A 19,629-nucleotide genomic window follows, 5' to 3' on the forward strand; every position below is an offset into this window, starting at 1 on the left:
ATCACAGACTGGTCAAACATGTGGAACATGTCTTTCAATCCTGACAAATCTCACACTCTCACTATGTCTCTCCGAAAAGACCGACTGGTCAACCCTTCCATCTACTTTCTCAGCAATCCTCTCCAAGAAGGTCTGTCACTCAAGCGTTTGAGTCTCACTATCTGCCATAATCTTTCCTGGGAAAACCACATTTCCAAGCTGGCCTCCAAAGCCAGTCGCCGAGTGGGCATCCTCCGTCGTGCGAAGTCCTTCCTTGGCACACCTGAGCTCCTCACCACTTACAAGGCTTTCATCCGCAGCTCAATGGAATACTGCTCTCCCCTCTGGGCTGGTGATCCTGCCTCACACCTAGCTCGGCTTCATGCTGTTGAAACCAAAGCTTTCAGGATCATTGGAATCTCCCGCAATGAAGCTAACTCTGAGGGCCTTTCACTTTCTCACCGCAGGCAGGTTGGTGGTCTTTCTGTCTTCTACCGACTCCTCGCCGACCTAGCTCCCCCAGCTCTGTCTGTGCTCTGTCCCCCAAATATTCCTACAGGTCGCACAATATCTGCCAGCAACCCTCTTCTGGTGAAACTGCCAAAATCAAGACTCTCTGCTCACCTTCACTCTTTCATTCCTCTTTTCTCCTGCCTCTGGAACAAACTTCCTCACTCTCTTCAATCCCACTCCTCCCTCCAGGTCTTTAAAACAGCTGTTCACCACCATCTCTTATCTTCCCCCATCCAAAACCTTGATCTTTTCTACCCCCGTTAATTCACACCAGATCCACTTTTTTGAAATACCGACTTCTTTCCTGGAAATCCTAGCAGTGTCCATGTGTTTTATACCTCTCCCACTCCCCCCTCCCCCCTTCCCATGCCTCCTCCCCCCAAACCCTCTCCCTCCCACAGATCTCCCGATGTCCCTGTTCTCTGCTGTTGTACTTGTGTGCCTCCCTCTCCCTCCCCATATTGTCTCCCACTCCCTTTATTATAAGTTTTTTGTGTCCGTTTTTTTGTTTTTGTGATTAATGTTTGCTCTTACACGAGCTCGATCTTGTATATAAAAAAGAAAGAAACGAGGGGGAAAAAGAAAGAACCTACAGCAGTAATAACTCCATGTATGATAGAAATAAATTGTAAGTTTGAGAACATTGTCAACAGTGTTTAAAGTAGTCAGTAGTCACCTGTTTTCTTTGGGCCTCTCCACACAATAGCATCATCCTTGTTGCTGAGCAGAAAAGCCACAGACATGAGGGACAATGAGGCAGAGGGGCCGGCTCGCACAGGGAGCCAGCCATCGGGCCCACGTTGAACATTTTTCCCATGTGCACCAATCATCAGTGGAATACTTGGTCCACACAAGTCTGCATCAAGTAGACCCACCTACAAGAAGAAAAATACAAAGCTATGACTGGGATCTGAGATAAGCCTCTCAAACAAATATCATGTACTAGCAGAAGTACCCGGCATTGCCGGGCGGGGAGGGGAGGGGGGAGGGGGGAGGGGGGAGGGGGAGGGGAGAAGAGGGGGGGAGGGGAGAAGAGGGGGAGGGGGAGGGGGAGAGGTGGAGAAGAGGGGGAGGGGGAGGGGGAGAGGGGAGAAGAGGGGGGGATGGGGAGATGGAGGGTGAGGGATGGGAGGGGGAGGGGGGAGGGTGAGGGATGGGAGGGGGGAGGGTGAGGGATGGGAGGGGGGAGGGTGAGGGATGGGAGTGGGAGGGGGAGGGTGAGGTATGGGAGGGTGAGGGATGTGGGAGGGGGGAGGGATGGGAGGGGGAGGGTAGGGGAGGAGGGAGGGTGAGGGATGGGAGGGTGAGGGGTGGGAAGGGAGGGGCGGGGGGGGAGGGGGAGGGGGAGGAGGAGGGGGAGGGGGAGGGAGGGGGATGGGGAAGGGGGAGGGGGGAGGGAGGGGCAGGGGGAGGGGGAGGGAGGGGCAGGGGGAGGGGGAGGGAGGGGCAGGGGGAGGGGGGAGGGTGAGGGATGGGAGGGGGGAGGGTGAGGGATGGGAGGAGGAGGGGGAGGGGCGGGGGGAGGGGAGGGTGAGGGATGGGAGGGTGAGGGGGTGGGAGGGGGAGGGGCGGGGGGAGGGTGAGGGATGGGAGGGGGGAGGGTGAGGGATGGGAGGGGGAGGGGGAGGGGGTAGGGGGAGGGGGAGGGGTGGAGGGGGAGGGATGTGAGGGGGGAGGGTGAGGGATGGGAGGGGGAGGGGGAGGGGGAGGGATGGGAGGGGGGAGGGTGAGGGATGGGAGGGGGGAGTGGAGGGTGAGGGATGGGAGGTTGAGGGGTGGGAGGGGGAGGGGTGGGGGGATTGGGGAGGGGGAGGGTTGGGAGGGGGGAGGGATGGGAGTGGGAGGGGGGAGGGGGTAGGGGAGGGGGAGGGGAGGTTGGAAGGAGGGGAGGGGGGAGGGGAGGGTGGGAGGGGAGGGGGGGGAAGGGAGGGGGAAAAGGAGTGGTGGGGGGGAGGGGAGAGGGGAGAAGGGGTAGGGCAGAGGGGGGAGGGAGGGGGAGGATGGAGGGGGAAGGGAGGGGAGGACGGACGGGGGAGGGGGGGAGGACGGACGGGGGAGGGGGAAGGGGGAGGGCCAGTCAACAATGACGTTGCAGTTCTCATAGTCGGAGAGCAGCACAACAATCGCGACATCGTCCTGCATCTTCGAAAGAGCACGAAGCGGATTTTGGAGACTCACCGATCCTGTGACCCACGTCCTCCAGTACCGGCGTTGCCGGGCGGGGGAAGGGAGACCCGCACATTCCCAACCCGTACATTCGCCCTCTCGACTCAAGCTCGTATTCGATTCGTATTCGAAATCGAAAGGGGAAATCCTTTGTATTCGAATTCGTAAACACGAAATATGAATTAAAATTTAATTCATATCGCACAAAATCGTGACAAAACACGGTCGCATAAAGGTGAAAAAACGCAATGGCTTTTCGCCCTGAATTACGTGCAAACGTGTGACGTGTGACGGGATGGAACATCACATGATCGCTCTGAGCGAATCAGCGAGCTGTTCTGGCACTGGCTGAGATTAGCGGGTACTTCGCTGAAATGCGCTGAGGTAAATATGAATAAAAAATATGGATCTCGTCAAATATGGTCTCGGCCATGTTCGTCCCAGGCTCAATGGCCATGTCTATGCCAAATATCAAGCACGTGAGCCTCTCCGTTTCGGAGTCTATCGGTAACATTACACACACACACACACACACACACACACACACACACACACACACACACACACACACACACACACACACACACACACACACACACACACACAGTGTTTTATATATATAGATTAATAGCAAGACCTTGAATTCCGGTCTCGAGATCAAAGGTCAATTCGTTGCTTCAACCATTCAAAGTACAATAATGTGTTTTCATTACAATTTCATGTCGAGCGTCTCCTCAAATAATTCTGGTTAACGTATTCTAAGGAGGCGTATTTCAGTTTGAGAAATACACAATTATTAAATACTAGCAGGGGCACATTGTGTGGAAGGAATTTAAAGTTTAGAAAAAGAAAGCCAGGTACTATGTATAATTCGAAAAGCAATACTATAATAATGTAACAATTAATACAATATATACAATCATTATCTATATCTATAAAACACAGTTTGTGTGTGTGTGTGTGTGTGTGTGTGTGTGTGTGTGTGTGTGTGTGTGTGTGTGTGTGTGTGTGTAATGTTACTGACAGACTCCCAAACGGAGAGGCTCACGTACTTGATATTTGGCATAGACATAGCCATTGAGCCTGGGACGAACATGGCCGAGACCATATTTGACGAGATCCATCTTTTTAGCCACGTCGCAGACGCTGCTCATAGAGTGCCCTCTGCTGTTGTTGTTGTTCTTCTTCCTCTTGTTCTTCTTCTTCTTGTTGTTCTTGCAGAGAAGACAAAACCTCGAAGCTCCGCCCATTCTGGGAACCATAGCTCCACCCATTTTGGGAGAGGCTTCATATAAACAAATATCCACCATTTTATTAACTCGCATAGCTTTGAGGCCTGTTTTGTAGGCCCGTGGTGTCTTCCTCTCTCACACAGTTTTATTTCAAATCAAATTCGATATATCATTTCATTTTTCACAGTCGCTAACATAGTTTTAGACTCGGTTGAAAAAAAACGGGAAGAAAATCCGATGAAAGTTGCCCTTTATAGAACGAAATGAATTCTCAAAGGCCTGTAACTTCAAGTCCATTGAGATTTTTTTTTTTAAATCGCGGCATGGTCAGTCATACACCGCGCGAAATAACAGACGGGAAAATGCCGAGATATATATATTTTGTTTAAATCGCGGCATGCTCAGTCATACACCGCCCGAAATAAGAGACGGGAAAATGCCGAGATATATTAAAAATTCGTCCATTTGATGACAATCGTCACGATGAAATATTTAATTTATACGTCGTCACAATAATGTGGAGAGGAGCATAGCTTCGTTCACGTGTCGCCACACACGGGAAATTGCCGAGATTTTTTTTTTTTAAATAGCAGCATGGTCAGTCATACACCGCCTGAAATAACAGACGGGAAAATGGCGAGATATATTAAAAATTCGTCGCCACACACAGGAAATTGCCGAGATATATTTTCACTTTGCACAAAAATAACATCAAGTAATCGAATCAATAGGAATGTCCTGTGCCTATAACATCGACGTTATAGGCACAGCTGCATCTAGGCATTGTGTAACATCGACGCGGCTTTTGTTTTAATTAAAACTTTTTGTACTTGTTTATTCATATTTACCTCAGTGCATTTCAGCGAAGTACCCGCTAATCTCAGCCGGTTCCAGAGCAGCTCGCTGATTCGCTCAGAGCGATCACGTGATGTTCCATCCCGTCACACGTCACACGTTTTTTCACCTTTTATGCGATCGTGTTTTGTATCGATTTTGTGCGATATGAATTAAATGTCTTTGAAACAGCTGTGAAACGTCTTTCCACAACCCTTCCATAACCGATTGGAGCAGTTTATTGCCGCACAAAACGAGATCCGCGAAGCGAGTTGGTCGAGTCGTGCTGACCAAGATGGCGACACGGCGGCTTCACTTTTCACGGAGTATGAGCGTTCTATATATTTTCAATTCAGTGCGCCCGTGATTTGTGGCATAGACATGACCATTGGGCCTTCACGGTGTAATTTGTGCGAGGCTTTTGTCCGAGTGAGCTTGAGTCGAGAGGGCGAATGTACGGGTTGGGAATGTACGGGTCTCCCTTCCCCCGCCCGGCAACGCCGGTACTGGAGGACGTCACAGGATCGGTGAGTCTCCAAAATCCGCTTCGTGCTGTTGCGAATATGCAGGACTATGTCACGATTGTTGTGCTGCTCTCCGACCATGAGAACTGCAACGTCATTGTTGACTGGCCCTCCCCTTCCCTCCCCCTTCCCCCTCCGTCCTCCCCCTCCACCATACCCCTCCCCCTCCCCCTCCCTTTCCCCCTCCCCCTCCCTTTTCCCCCTCCCCCCTCCGTCCCTCTCCACCCTACCCCCTCCCCTTCTCCCCTCCCCCACCCTTCTCCCCTCCCCTCCCCTGCCCGGCAATGCCGGGTACTTCTGCCGGGTCCCTCCCCCCTCCCATCCCTCACCCTCCCCATCCCCCCTCTTCTCCCCTCTCCCCTCCCACCCTCCCCCCTTCCCCTCCCTCCTCCCCTCCCCCTCCCATCCCTCCCCCTCCCCATCCCCCCCTCTTCTTCCCTCTCCCACTCCCCCCCGTTCCCCTCCCACCCCCTCCCATCCCCTCCCATCCCCCCCTCTTCTCCCCCTCCCCCTCTTCTCCCCTCCCCTCCCCTCCCCCGCCCGGCAATGCCGGGTACTTCTGCTAGTATATATATATTTGTTCTTTTATATTCTTCTTTTATACAAGTTGTTCTTTTATATAACGCTATACAATACACATTTACCTAGGGAGAATTGGGGTCTTCCCCCCCCCCCCCCCCACACTGAAAACTCTACCCTGCAGGTTTGAAAATGTTTTATTGCATCTCCATTTGCCAAGTGGATTCCAACGGTATGCAATATGATGCGGTGACTACCGGTGAGGCAACTACCGGATTTTATCGATGGACAGGCAACCGGATAAAAACTACAACTACAGTACAGGGTGTTTCAAAAAGATTGATACAACTTTGACTTCCTGCCATTTCTTTGTTTTTTGACCTATACCGTTTTCCTTTTCAGGGTTTGGTGGTGTTATCGTGGTATTTGTTCCCTGGGATTTCTAGCTCCGTAGCTCAAATATATCATTGACAGTGTAGCAGAGGACAAAAGTGATGGCTCTGTGGTATGAGACTAACTCAACAACCACAACAACATTTTCTGGGGGGCAGAACCACCTGAGGAGATCACTGAGAGGTACCTGAAAGGGCCTAAGGTCACATGCTTCTGCACCTCCAATGCCAGATGGGGAATGCTCGGGCCTTACTGGTTTGAGAATGACAACAGCAGGATGGTGACAATCAACGGTGAGCGCTACCGGGCCGTGATCCAGAGGTTCCATAATGATCTAGCCCAAAAGGTCACCCCAAACCAGCTCAGCATGACCTGGTTTATGCAGGATGGTGCACCCCCGCATACAGCTGGTGACACCATCACTTTCCTCCAGCAGCTCTTCAGAAACCGCCTCGTTGCCCTGGGTACCGCTCTGTCTATGTCTACTGCCCTGCCACACTGGATGATCTGAAGCAGGAGGTGTCAGACTACCTCCAGACTACCACTGTCAGACTACCTCCACATGAGACCTACAGGAAAGTTGGACAGAACTTTGGCGTCAGGATCAATACCTGTCTGAACCGCGGAGAGGCACACATCGAGAATGTCAATTACAAGGATTTTCGATAAATGGCTATTTCAGACCTTGGACTCTCACCAACTCTCGCAGGGATTTACAGCAATAGCAATCAGTGATAGAAAATACCATGTCATAAGCTTTCAAGAAATGTTTGGTTTACGTTCCTGAGGTTTCCATTTCTTTGTAAATAAACGTTTAAAGTTGTATCGCTGTTTTTGAAACACCCTGTATATATACAGATAGATGACACATGCTCACATGATGATGACATGATGATGATGACATGACACATGATCATTGCATTTTCTACCTGCTCGCCTTCCACTCTCCCCTTCTCATGTTTATGATACATAAAAACACATAAATTTGTCTCGCATCGCCGAAGGGGTGCACTATTGCAATGCCCGTGTGTGTGTGCATGTGTGTGTAATGTGTGTGTATGTGTGTGTGTGTATGTGTGTTTATGTGTAGTGTGTGTGTGTGTGTGTGTGTGTGTGTGTGTGTGTGTGTGTGTGTGTGTGTGTGTGTGTGTGTGTGTGTGTGTGTGTGTGTGTGTCCACATCTATATATTTTCACTTTTAAAATACTTTTCTCCGCAACAGCTTCTCCGATCGATGCCAAACTTTAAACATAGGAGGGTCTCCCCACGGATATTTTATTGCTAACTCTGGCGTCATATGTCACATGGTATGGTAGCCATATTGGATTAAAAAAAAAATTTGGACATCATTTTCTCCAAAACCACTCAACAAAAAATATCAAAACTTGGCATATGGCATCAACTCACATGGGGTTTATAGGGTGATAACAATGATATCATCGGTGAAGTGGGAATTGAAAACCTTATCCAAAAAATCTGAAACTTCATATATCGAATCAACGGCCCGATGTGAGTGAAGAATTAATGTTATGATGTCACAACTATACCAAGAAACTGTGACAAAATGGTGCAAGGATGATATGGATATATGGGCCATAATAGCAGTGGGCCATAATTGTAGCGTGTTCAGTTAACGACGGTATTTTTCGTTCAGAATGAATGTGCGAAGCAAGACTATGCGCTCTACGAGTGCCCTTTTACTTTTAAGAAGTTTCATTTTGCAAGGGGCTACTTAATAAAAAGCGATCATTCACAGAGCATTTAATTTGTCACATTTCCACTGACGCTCACGACATGTTGTAAAGTTATAAATTAACGCTCACGACATGACCTGCATGTCATGGCCACCAAATGAACAAGCAAGCTTCTTGTTATATACACAGAGGTTGGTGTCTTATTGCGATTGTTTACCTTAAACATATGACATTTTAAAATTTCATTAAAATTGGATTGGAGAGAGGAATGTAAGACTCTGAGGCGATCGTCAGTCCAGGGTAGCAGACAGTTTGAACAACATGCTTAATCAACAAAAAGTTGATGAAGGGTATGTTAACCACCGTAGGGAGCATAGTGAAGCTGAGGTTTCTGTCATTAGCCCTTCATCAGAGCAATAAATCCCTGGTCTTACCTAAATGGTGCAGTTTTGTATGGCTACTGGTATAAAGTGCCTGTCCACCAGGATGGTGCAGAGGTATCTGGCTTACTTTTGAGGTGGCTAGTTTGGGTTTGATTTGTGACCAGACTACAATTTGCCAGATTGGAGTCACATTACAAAGTGTGCCATCCACCCGATTGACATGAAACTGGGCGTGCTGTCCACTAGCACGAGTTGGTGGCCGTTAAAGATGCCACCATGTCTTTTCAGAGGGGTAAGTGAGTTAACACCACCACCCTCAGTTGAACGGCAGGCCTGGCCATCCAGTTTGAGGCCTGGCCATTCCTTGGACCCAAAACTTTCCCCGTCCGAACCCATTCAGTGGGAAACCTTGGGGGCATTATGGAAGTAATAGTCGTATAAGTAGTAGTAGTAGTAGTAGTGCTTTTGTTGGAAAGGTTACAGAGATTTGCGTTCAGAGCTCATGCAAGCTCAGGCAAACATATGTTCCCAGTTTAATGTCGCTCAATTCCTCATCTCTGCAAGTCCATGGTTTGAACTACAGTAGACAAGGTAGAGCATTTTGAAGAGAAAGCACTACCAAGACAGATAAGGGGAAGGTAAAAGAACGCCAAAGAACACCAAAAAAAAAGAACGCCAAAGAACACCAAAAAGAATGCCAAATAACACATTTATACAAATAAGAGCAAAATATCTTGTGGGGAGACCGTACAAAGTGCATCATTTATAGTCCAGGTTTCCTTAAACTTTTGAACAGTGTTACTATATTCTGCCGCCTTGTACTCCGAAATAATGCGTGAGCGTATTAAGCCCTTCAGACATACAGAACTGTGTTCCACCACATCTTTCTCAATTTTTGCCTTCCTGGTTTTATATATTGCCATTTTTGCACAGGCTAAAATAAAGTTAACAAGGAGATCTCGTGACTTGCTTAGTTTCTTTACCGGGTGCCCGATGATAAAAAGTGTTGGAGAGAAGTGAAGCCAGAAGCGCAAGAGAAGATTTTTCATCAGTAAGAACACTGGTTCAAGACGGTGGCATTGAAGGTATATGTGAAATATAGTTTCCCTTTCACCACAAAAGCAGCAATCCTCTGAGACGTTAGTGAAGTGCCGCATCATAGATCCAGAGCTCAGTGCACCATGTAGCAACCTCCAACTTAAGTCTGCCATCATTCTTGGCGTTGGGTAGAGATAGAGTGAATCCCAACGTGGATGAACAGTCGAAGGAAGTGGAAGAATCTCACGCCAGGGAGTATCCAGTCGGGTTGCAAGAGCTATATAATGGAGCGAGTGGATCACTAGCAGGTATATATTTTTCCTTGATAGCCCACAGAACGACATTTCCACTGTGCCAGGGGTCTTACTCATATTGTTTGCAGGTATTGGCTGAGAGAGCTCGCAACATCGTGGTCGGATTTTAAAATCCATGGAGTTACCGATGGACATCTGTCCAGATCCATCACCCTCTTTGGGATTCTCTAGATATTCCAGACAATCGGGAGGCAAGGAGCTTTTGACCTCTTCAAGTATCCTGGAGGGGATCCTGATTGTCCTCAGGCCCATTTTCGCTGCGAGTTCCTTGGGTAAAAGCGTTCTCTTACCATCGTTCAGAAGGTCTCCCACTGTGGATATGCTACCAGCTAAGAGGCTCCTTCTTACTGAAAAGGAAGCCAGAGTTGGGCCCTGTAGAAGAGGGTTGAGAATGAGCGGTTCTTCTAACAGGTCCTTGCCTAGATAAGGAACTGTTCTTTGTACGTCGACTACATTCCAAGCCTTCAGCATTTCTTGATAAAAAGGAGGCAATGTAGCACTAGACAGGCTCCGAGATGTAATGATGAAAAGATTCCTTTTGTACCCAAGATTGAGCACTTTGCTGAAGAAGTATGATGCCAGTGAGCACCATTGCGGTGCAGGGTTCACATGTAGGTAACGTTGTATGGTCTTCAGCCTGGATGCGTGGTAGTGGCTTCGAAGGCAGGGAAAAGACTGTCCACCTTCTGAAAAAGGCAAGCTCAGAATGCCCAGGGAAACCCAGTGTTTACCATTCCAAAAGTAGTCCAGTAGCTTCCTCTGCATCTTAACCAGAAACTCCTCTGGAGTGCTTATGCAAGAGAGCCTGAATACTAACTTCGGAATTATAAACCGTTTAATAAGGAGTGTTTTTCCCCTCAGAGACAGGACTTTTAGTAGTCCACTCCAGTCTCTCAACTTTGCTTCGATCTTGTCCCCTAAAGTGTTCCAGTTAATGAGTGGTGAGGACCCATGGGAAGTGGATAAGTGCACCCCCAAATATTTGAGCTCATTGCGACTCCAGGTCAATTTCTGAAAAAGTGTTGGTAACTCCTTTACCTGCATTTGTCCAATTAGAAGCCCCGAGCTTTTCCTCCAATTGATTGTAGCAGACGATGCTGCTGAATAGACCTGCTGACAATCATAAACTATTTGCATATCCCTTGCATTACTGGCAAACACGAGAACATCATCTGCATATGCAGAAAGTTTGAGGTTGACCCTGTTGTGTGGCACCACAATGCCAGTTAGCCTTCTTCTCATCAAACAAAGGAAGGGTTCGATACATAGGGAATATAATTGGCCGGACAGGGGACATCCTTGTCTTATTCCTCTCTCAAATGGAAAGGGCGCGAGCAAGAAACCGTTGACTTTGACTAGGCATTCTGCCGACATGTACAACGTCTGAATCATGCCTACAAATCTCCTCCCCAACCCAAATGTTAGCAAGGTTTCAAACAGATACTCATGGTTCATCTGGTCAAAGGCTTTCTCCTGATCCAAGGAAAGAAATCCGACTTGAGTCCGAGTCATGTCCGCATACTGTATCAGGTCTCTGACAAGGGATATGTTGTCATGTATTGTCCTGCCTGGAATGGCATAAGATTGGTCCGGGCTGACTAATTTTGTCAGGACTGGTCCGAGACGGAGTGACAACATTTTAGCCATGACCTTATAATCCACACACAGCAGAGACACAGGGCGGTAATTCTTCAAGTCTCTCAAGTCACCCTCCTTGGGAATCAAGACCAGCATCGCTCGACGCCAAGAAAGGGGCATTATACCTGTATCACATGCTTCCTGAGCTACGCTTAGGTAATCAGGTCCAACCAAGTCCCATACTTTTGTATAGAATTCACATGATAAGCCATCCATGCCAGGGGCTTTATCTCTTGATAGGCTGTGCAGGGCGGTTTTCAATTCTTCCAGAGATACTGGAGTCTCCAGCTGCTCCCGGTCTTCTACAGAGGCTTCAGGAAGACTACTCCACAAAGTGCCACCTGCACCTGCATCTGTGCTCTTACCCGAATACAGCTGAGCGTAAAAGGCTCTAATTCGTTTTTGAACACCCTCAGAGCCATTGAGCAAGAGACCATCTTCTGCGAGAACACTCGCTATAGCCCTGAATTGACCTTTGCGTTTTTCCACCCCTTTGAGATAATTCAGGACATATTCATCCTCAGAAATAAACTGCAAACGAGAGCGCACATATGCCCCTCGTGCCTTCACACGACTACATGCTTTAAGGGTGCTCTTTTTTTCTTGGTATGCCTGCAGTTCAGTAGAGGTAAGTGTGGCCAGGTGCTTCTCAAGGTGCAGCAGTTCCTCTTCCAGTCTTTTGATCCCTAACCCAAGTGTTTTGCTCGATCCATACGAGTATTCCTGACACAGCAATTTCAATCGTACCTTGCCTACATCCCACCAGAATCCAAGTGAGCAAAAATCTCCTTTTTTATTCCTCCAGGCTTGCCAAAAATTCAAAAAGATTGACAAAAAGGCTTCATCCTGACTTAAAGCATTGTTCAGGTGCCACAAGCCAGGGCCTCGCCTTGTTTCCGCCAGGGAAAACTTAATCCAGGCCAAGTTGTGATCTGTGAAATGGGCAACTTTTATGCCGGAGTCACTGACACTCTTACACCAACGGTGAGACACGTAAATTCTATCGAGCCGGGATTGTGATATATGACCACCTCTGATACTCGTATACGTGAATGTTCTGTCTGTGGGGTGTTGTATGTGCCAAGTATCCCTCAAGTTTAACAGTGTTGTGGTTTGTTGTAATATTCTTACAGAGGGATTATGCGGCTCCTGACCTATTCGATCAAGGGAGGGGTTTAGAGTGCAATTAAAGTCTCCTCCAAGAATTACACACTCTTCACCAGGCAAGGTGAGCATGAATCTCTGCAACCGGTTGAAGAAAATCCCCCTTGCAACTCCTACACAAGGTGCATAAATGTTGACGAAATTGACAACAAATTCTTCAAACTTTGCTTTTATATGTAGCAACCGCCCCACACTGGCTTCCTTTACGACAAGTATTTCAGGTTTCCTCTTTGGTGAAAAGAGGGTAGCCACTCCACAAGATGTGTCCGTTAGGTGACTGAAAAAGGCCAAGCCTTCCCATTGGTTTTCCCATCGGGATGCAGCCTCTAGGGTCGTGTGGGTTTCCTGCAAAAAGGTTACTTCAAGTTTTTCCTTCACACAGAATGACAATACCTGGTGCACACGGAATGCATCCTTACAGCCATTGACATTCAATGATCCTATTCGTAAGTTTGATGTCATTATTGTATTGAGAGTTTTGTTTCTGTGAAATTCATCCTCCTAAACGAATTTATATTCAGGCCCGTAACTCAACAACTTTGCTAGAAACTTCCTGACTCGGGCTTGTTCGGCCGAGCCTGAAGTCCTTGTTTTATGTCCCTCTCTCCTTAGTGCATACAAGGAATGCACTAGCAAGTCATAATCTTTCCACCGTTTCAGCGCATTTTCCACTTTCTTCCTGCTATGCAAGCTTTGTTCCAGGAACTCGAGTATCTCCTGGCTGGGAATGCAGGAATGGCGTCCTGCCGGTAGGTCTGTCTCTAAACCAGTCAGTGACCCTTGATAGTCTTCCCCATCACCAATACTTTCCTCATCATCGCTGTCTGGAGGTTCAAGATCCTTCTCCTTTGGTGTACTTGTACAATGTGTCAAGTCTTCTGCCATGTCGTCTCTCAAGGCTGACTTGGCATAATCTTCTGGCGCAGAGGAACGCTCCTTTCGCTCTGATGCGGCGGACGTTGCTACACCTGTGGGAATGGATGCCTCCTCCTCAGTTGGTATAGGAGATCCAACCTTTTGGGGTCGTAAAATAGAGATGTGCTCAACTATTCCCCTTTCTGCGCCAACAGTGAGTGAAGTGACATCACCTGAGATGTCGGTCAGTGCCAGCAACTTTATTGATGCTTGTGTGTCTGGTATCTCTCTGTCTGTCCCACCGATGAATGCTACTTCAGAATCCTTTGAAACTTCGGTGTTAATCCTTCGGTTCAGAACTGCTCTTGTAGATGTTTCAATCCCTGGTTTATTTTGAAGCTTCGTTGCAGTTGTTATTATTGGATGCATTTTCTCAGGAGCCAACATCACAGTATCATTTGGCCCTGTCAAGTCAGATACCTCTAGGTTGTTTGTCTTTTCCGTGCTGGGTTTACTACCTGACGGTCTCCCTTCCTGTTCATTCTTCAAACTGTCTTTGGGTGGATCTGAGAGAGAAGACTCTCCATATCCTGTCGTTTGATGAATAGTTTCCTCTTCTTCTTCTTCTTCCATTTCTTCAGATTGGGTTACCACTCTTTTCTCCTTCAGAATACTAGGCTTTACAAATCCCTTTGACACATTACTTCCCGTGTCATCCTCAATTGTACCAGGGTGTTCCGTGGTCCCATCCTCTGCGGGTTCTGATTTCCTCTTCTGTGCTCTCTTTGCCTTCCCTACTCCCACTGCCTGCCATTGATTTATGGCAGCAGAAGAGTTGGGATGAGAAGCTGGTATAGAACTTTCTTGAGGGTCCACTGCCCTCGAGCACAAAGGAGCAACCGCCTCTCTTAGGTTACCTACAGTGACGCTGGGATCCTCTCGAGGCTGATCTGGACGTTGAGGAGCTGCAACCTCTTTAATGATGGTGGGGCAGTCTGCTCTCCTGTGATCCTTCGCTTTGCATACAAAACAACGGGGTTCGTTTGTCATATAAAACACCCTGTAATTCTTTCCGTCAAAAGGAATAACAAACGACCCCTCACATTCAGCCTCCTTTCCCAATTCAATGGATACTTGTCTTTTAAAAGACCAGACATGTTGTAGGGAGGGCTCATGACAGCCCAAAGACACAGGCTTGATGGGTGATCTCAACACTCCCAGTCGTTCCAGGAAAGGCACCACGACATTGTCAGGCACGTAAGGGGGTATATTAGATATAATTATCCTTGTACCAAGACTTGAGAGTGGCTCGACTTGTACAAAGAGTCCTCCCACACTAATCCCTTTCTCAATGGCTTTGTTTGCTGCAGCCTCTGAGTTAAGAAAGAACACAGCTTGTCCATACATTTTCGAGGCTGCAACTATCGTTGCTGGATCAACCACACTAGCGAGTGCGTTCACATAGGCCTCTATTTGGGTGATTTGTCCCAACTCGCATTTCACCCCGTGCTTCCTTGTTAACGCCTTAAACGGATGGGCAGGGCGGTTCCCACCTGCACCAGAGGTAGTAGCGGCCATTTTTGCCCACGTACCATCCAGAGGCATGATTGCTATTAACGGTATATTTCCCGTCAAATGAAAATGGAAAAAAAAATATCAATGAGTTCGTTCGGGAGCTTTTGCTTATTTCAGCACGACCGGACCGGTATGCTGATGATTAACTCAAAAGGATAATTAAATGCGCATTGAGCAAATAACTTATCGGCTTAATCGCCAAAACGATGTAAATATAGCACAGAAAGTCAAGGGTCATTAAGCAAAAACAAGGAAGTCAAACAGTTTGTGATACGCCACAAATCGGGCGCGGCAAATCTAGTCCCACACGGGTGCGGCCGCACGCCGCGGCTAGGCCCAAACACAAAAAGACTAATAACTCAAACGGGACGTCAAAGTAAAATAACAAAATGAACCAACTCGGTTCAAATAACCCAAATAAACCAAAAATACAAACGAAAACGGAAGAGGATGAGAAGGAAATGTCGAAAATAGCACGGCTCGAGGAGCAGAAAAATGGCGTGGCGTAGTAGTAGTAGTAGTAGTAGCAGTAGTAGTATATGAGGAGTAGTAGTCACCTTTTTCCCAAGAGAAAGAAAAGAGAGTGCGAGCTGAACGCTCACTGAACTCTTGCCAACTCCTCCCTTTCCTGACAGCACGAGGAGGACACATCGCACTCTCTTTTGGAGACCTGAAGCACAACACGATCCATTCCTCTGAATAAGTGCAAGCCACATAACAGCCGATGCCTTCTTGCACACGATCATGCAACAATTTCCATAAAGACCTTACATAACTTGTAGAAAGGTTCTACTGGTACCTAACTGAAATTAGATAAGGACCTACAGGGTGAATCACAAGTCCGAGGATACGGTTTTAGCTGCTTATACAAGATTTGTTTATACCATGTATTGATACCGTTTTCTTTTTTATTCAGATAATACAAATAATACATTAATCCAAGGTGGCAGACACCAGTCTATTTACAGTGGCAGAGAGGCTGGTAGCAGTGGTGTGATACCACGAGAGGAGAAACACAAACAAGATGATGAAACAGGTGCAAGAAAACTTTGAGGAGCGTTTTGGAAAGTCAGCACCATCAAAATGAAATCTTCATGTTTGGGGAAAAAATGTAATTTCAGACTGGAAGTGTGAAAGGATTAATTGAAGTGGAATCTAGAAGAGTGGAAGTGTGGAAGGAGTGGAAGTGGAATGACAGCAAGCGCAGTGGACGACCAAAAAATTGGTGATTTGGGAATTCAAAACATGAAAATATCCGTTCTCAGATTTCCAAAAAAAATCATTACAGAAACGTTCTGCAGAGTTGGGTGTTTCATAGTCATCATTACGTCACACAATCAAAGAAGACCTACGCATGAAACCAAATAAACAACTGCCATTTGTGAATTGTCAGATGCAGATCATGAAAACAGGTTGACATCTTGTGACAGACCTCTGCAGCACTTCAATACAATTCCGAAAAGATCAAATGTTATGTTTAGTGATGAATGTGCTGTTTACCTAAGTTCATCTCCACGCAATGTTTACTTTTGGAGTGTTGCTAATTCACATTATGTTGAAGAAGTGAAAGACCATCCACCACATCTTATGGTTTGGGTGGCGTTATCTGCTCAACACCTCATTGGTCCTTACTTTTTTGATGCCGTTGGTCAATCAGCAGTCATATCTGCATATGTTAGAGAATTATCTCACACCCACCTGAACTTAAACGACGTGGACTAGCCCATGACTTTTTTTTTTAAATACTTGGGATAAGACTCGTAATAGAGCGCACGCGCGTGCGTACACACACACACACACACACACACACACACACACACACACACACACACACACACACACACACACACACACACACACACACACACACACACACACACACACACACACACACCTTGGGGAAAATGCCATCACTGCCGTCAATTCCCGGGATTCTCTGGGTATCAGCAAAGTCATAACAATGGAAGCAGCACGTACCATTTTAAAGTCTTTGGTAGGACTTTGATAAACCGGATGGGTGTTTTTAGGAGACACCATCTCCTTATGGATGGCCGTTGGCTCCCTATGGGAGCTCATCCGTCCTTTGCCAGGTGTTGTTTTTGGTCCTGGCAGGGACCAAAGCCAGTGAGGGGTGTCGGTTTAGTTACCGACAATCCGAACATGCGGCAGGTAGCACTGGGTTACATGTTACCAGTGGCAGTCCCAAAAGACTGACCTGGCCAGATTTCCAGCAGGATGGGGTACCTGCACTTCATGCATTTGTGGTACGAAATTACCTCAATCAAATTTTTCCCAACCGTTGGATTGGCAGATCTTCGCCAACACTTCTGTGGCACCACGCAGTCCTGACCTGACCACTTGTGGCAATGCTTTGTGGGGGTACGTCAAAGCTAAGGTTGCAGACATCACATGACATCTGTTGATGAACTGTAACAGTGCATCCCGGAAGCATTTGGCACCATAAGACAAGGTATTTTGTGTCGGTTTTCACACCGCACATGGAGAAACATTATCTTGTGCCGTGACAACAGCTGACGGCATACGGATGCACTCGAAGTCCAAGAAGGTATTGGTAATTGATGGATTACTGTGATATGTTATTATTACTCGACTGTTATTATACATTACAGTCAATACTTTAACATGTGATTACTCCTGGGGCTTATGGCTCAGTGGCTCACCCTGGTAGATGGCATTAACAAATCTTGTATAAGCAGCTAAAACCATGTCCTAGGACTTATGGGAGAAGCACTAGAGATAGAGGAGTACATGTACGAGTATATTGGTAGGAACGAGCAAGCATGATGGGCCTGGTGGCCTCCTCCTGCATTGAACTTCCTCGATTCCTCCGCCACCTAAGGTCTGTTTGTGTGTGTGGTGAGCAGGATATATCGAAAACTTATGGACGGATTGCAACGAAACTTTGTGGACACGTTGGGAGTGTGACGAGGAAGAAATTATTCGATTTTGGTGAAGATTGGGATGCAAGAGTTTTTAGCTCAACTGGACTTTAGTCTGGTGAGCTAATGTGATCGAGTTGTCCGTAGGTAAGTCAGTCAGTGATTCTGTAAATACTTGTACTTCAGTCATCATCGTAAATACTTCGGAGCCAAACGCATGATTTTGACGAAATTTAGCCACAGGTTGCATATATAATGCCTAACAAGCGTTAAGCCTAGGTCCCCCGTCGGTGAAGTGATGCGCGTTGACAAAGTGGAAGACGCAAGGCGGCCATCTTAGATTTTGACGTGCCGACCCAATTTTCAAAAGCGTTCTTCCTTATGCGTAGATACACCCACACACCAGATTAGAAGTTAGTAGTTCGCTTATTTTTCAAGATATTCCGCTCACAAGGTTCAGACATACATGGCGGCGGCCATCTTGGATTTTGACGTGGCGACCCAATTTTCAATAGCGTTCTCCCCTATGCCTAGATACACCCACACATCAGATTAGAAGTTCATTTATTTTTCAAGATATTTCGCTCACAAGGTTCAGACATACATGGCGGTGGCCATCTTGGATTTTGACGTAGCGACCTAATTTTCATTAGGGTTCTTCCATATGCCGAGTTGCACCCACACACCAACTAGCGACTTACGCATGCACGCACTGGCGCACGTACGCACACACGGACGGACGGAGGGGAAAACCATAGTCCCCCTTTCGCTCCGCGGTGCGACGGGGGACAACAAAGGTGTATTGACTGCATCAAAATCTGCACTCATTAAGGGGGTCTTCGGGGTCGGGGGAATGGGGTTCACCCCCAAAATAGGTATTTGGTCTCTTCTCCGAAACTACACACACAATTTTGATGAAACTTGGCTGCAAGCTTCATATCTGGTGCTTAATGAAGGTGTATTGACCGCATCAAAATCTGGGCTCATTAAGGGGATCTACGGGGTCGGCCTGTAGTGGTCGCTTATCCGTGCTCTATCCTTTGAAATGCTGAGCGTCATGCAAGGAAGCAGCACGTACCATTTTTTACGTCTTTGGTATGACTCGGTCGAGTTCGAACAACACCGACCACCGGCACCACCACGACTCAGTGTGGACGCTCTATGACGTCACTGAGTGTGGTTGTAACACAAAAAGGACGATATTGAGAAAGACAAGAATGTCACACAGCAGGTTATTCTCAAAATGCGATAATACTGTACAAAAATAAGCAGATAATCACCGTCACTATTCAGCGCCATGCTCGTTGTACAGTACCAGCGCGAAGAACTACAAGTCTACAACTACAATCCGTTCCGCCCGCTAGAGGCGGCAACTCCATTGCACTGTACCGAATAAACATACAGTATTATACAATAAAACAAATAGCTATTACATTGTAAAATAAGCGAAGTAATTAGCATGTAATAACTTATCAACGTGAAGTAAAATAAATGTATGTGTCAATATAGATCGCAGTAGATCTTAAATGTAAATTTCTCTTTTTATTGCATTAACAGAAGTATAAGTACAAAGAACGTTTTATTCTGAGAAAACACGAACAGCCAACCACGTGCACTTCTTCTATCGTCGAAAATCTCCGCACCGGCAACGCAGGGGCACCAGGTATGTCATGTGATCAGTCACCACGTTTCTGGTAGAGCGCTCGCCAAGCGGCTTAAGCATGCTATTGGAAACCGTTGATAAGGAACGGTTGGCTTCGCAAGCGCTAGATAGCTGCTGCGTAACTGAGCACCCTCTGGTCTTCAACTTTGTCAATGCAGTGATTTGCGATAAATAAAAACGAACGCGGGACGCAAGGCCGTCCCGTCCAATCCCCACTCCCACAGTTACCATGGTAACGACTCCGAT

General features: G+C 47.1%; 1 protein-coding gene across 1 annotated transcript in view; it reads right to left on the reverse strand.

Annotated features, from left to right (window-relative positions):
* Positions 1–19,097, reverse strand: part of NUBP2 (NUBP iron-sulfur cluster assembly factor 2, cytosolic) — a 34,057-nt gene extending 14,960 nt beyond the window's left edge. Inside the window, exons 1-3 of the mRNA XM_078778953.1 lie at positions 19,001–19,097; positions 15,378–15,490; positions 1,169–1,367 (exon numbers count right to left, since the gene is read on the reverse strand). Coding sequence (XP_078635079.1) covers positions 1,169–1,367; positions 15,378–15,490; positions 19,001–19,019 — 331 coding nt within the window. The 5' untranslated portion in view covers positions 19,020–19,097. The remainder of the gene's footprint in view (positions 1–1,168; positions 1,368–15,377; positions 15,491–19,000) is intronic.
* Between the last annotated feature and the right edge of the window lie 532 nt (positions 19,098–19,629).

Source organism: Myxine glutinosa, chromosome 1 (assembly GCF_964187855.1).
Source record: "Myxine glutinosa chromosome 1, kmMyxGlut1.1, whole genome shotgun sequence".
Lineage (NCBI taxonomy): Eukaryota > Metazoa > Chordata > Myxini > Myxiniformes > Myxinidae > Myxine > Myxine glutinosa.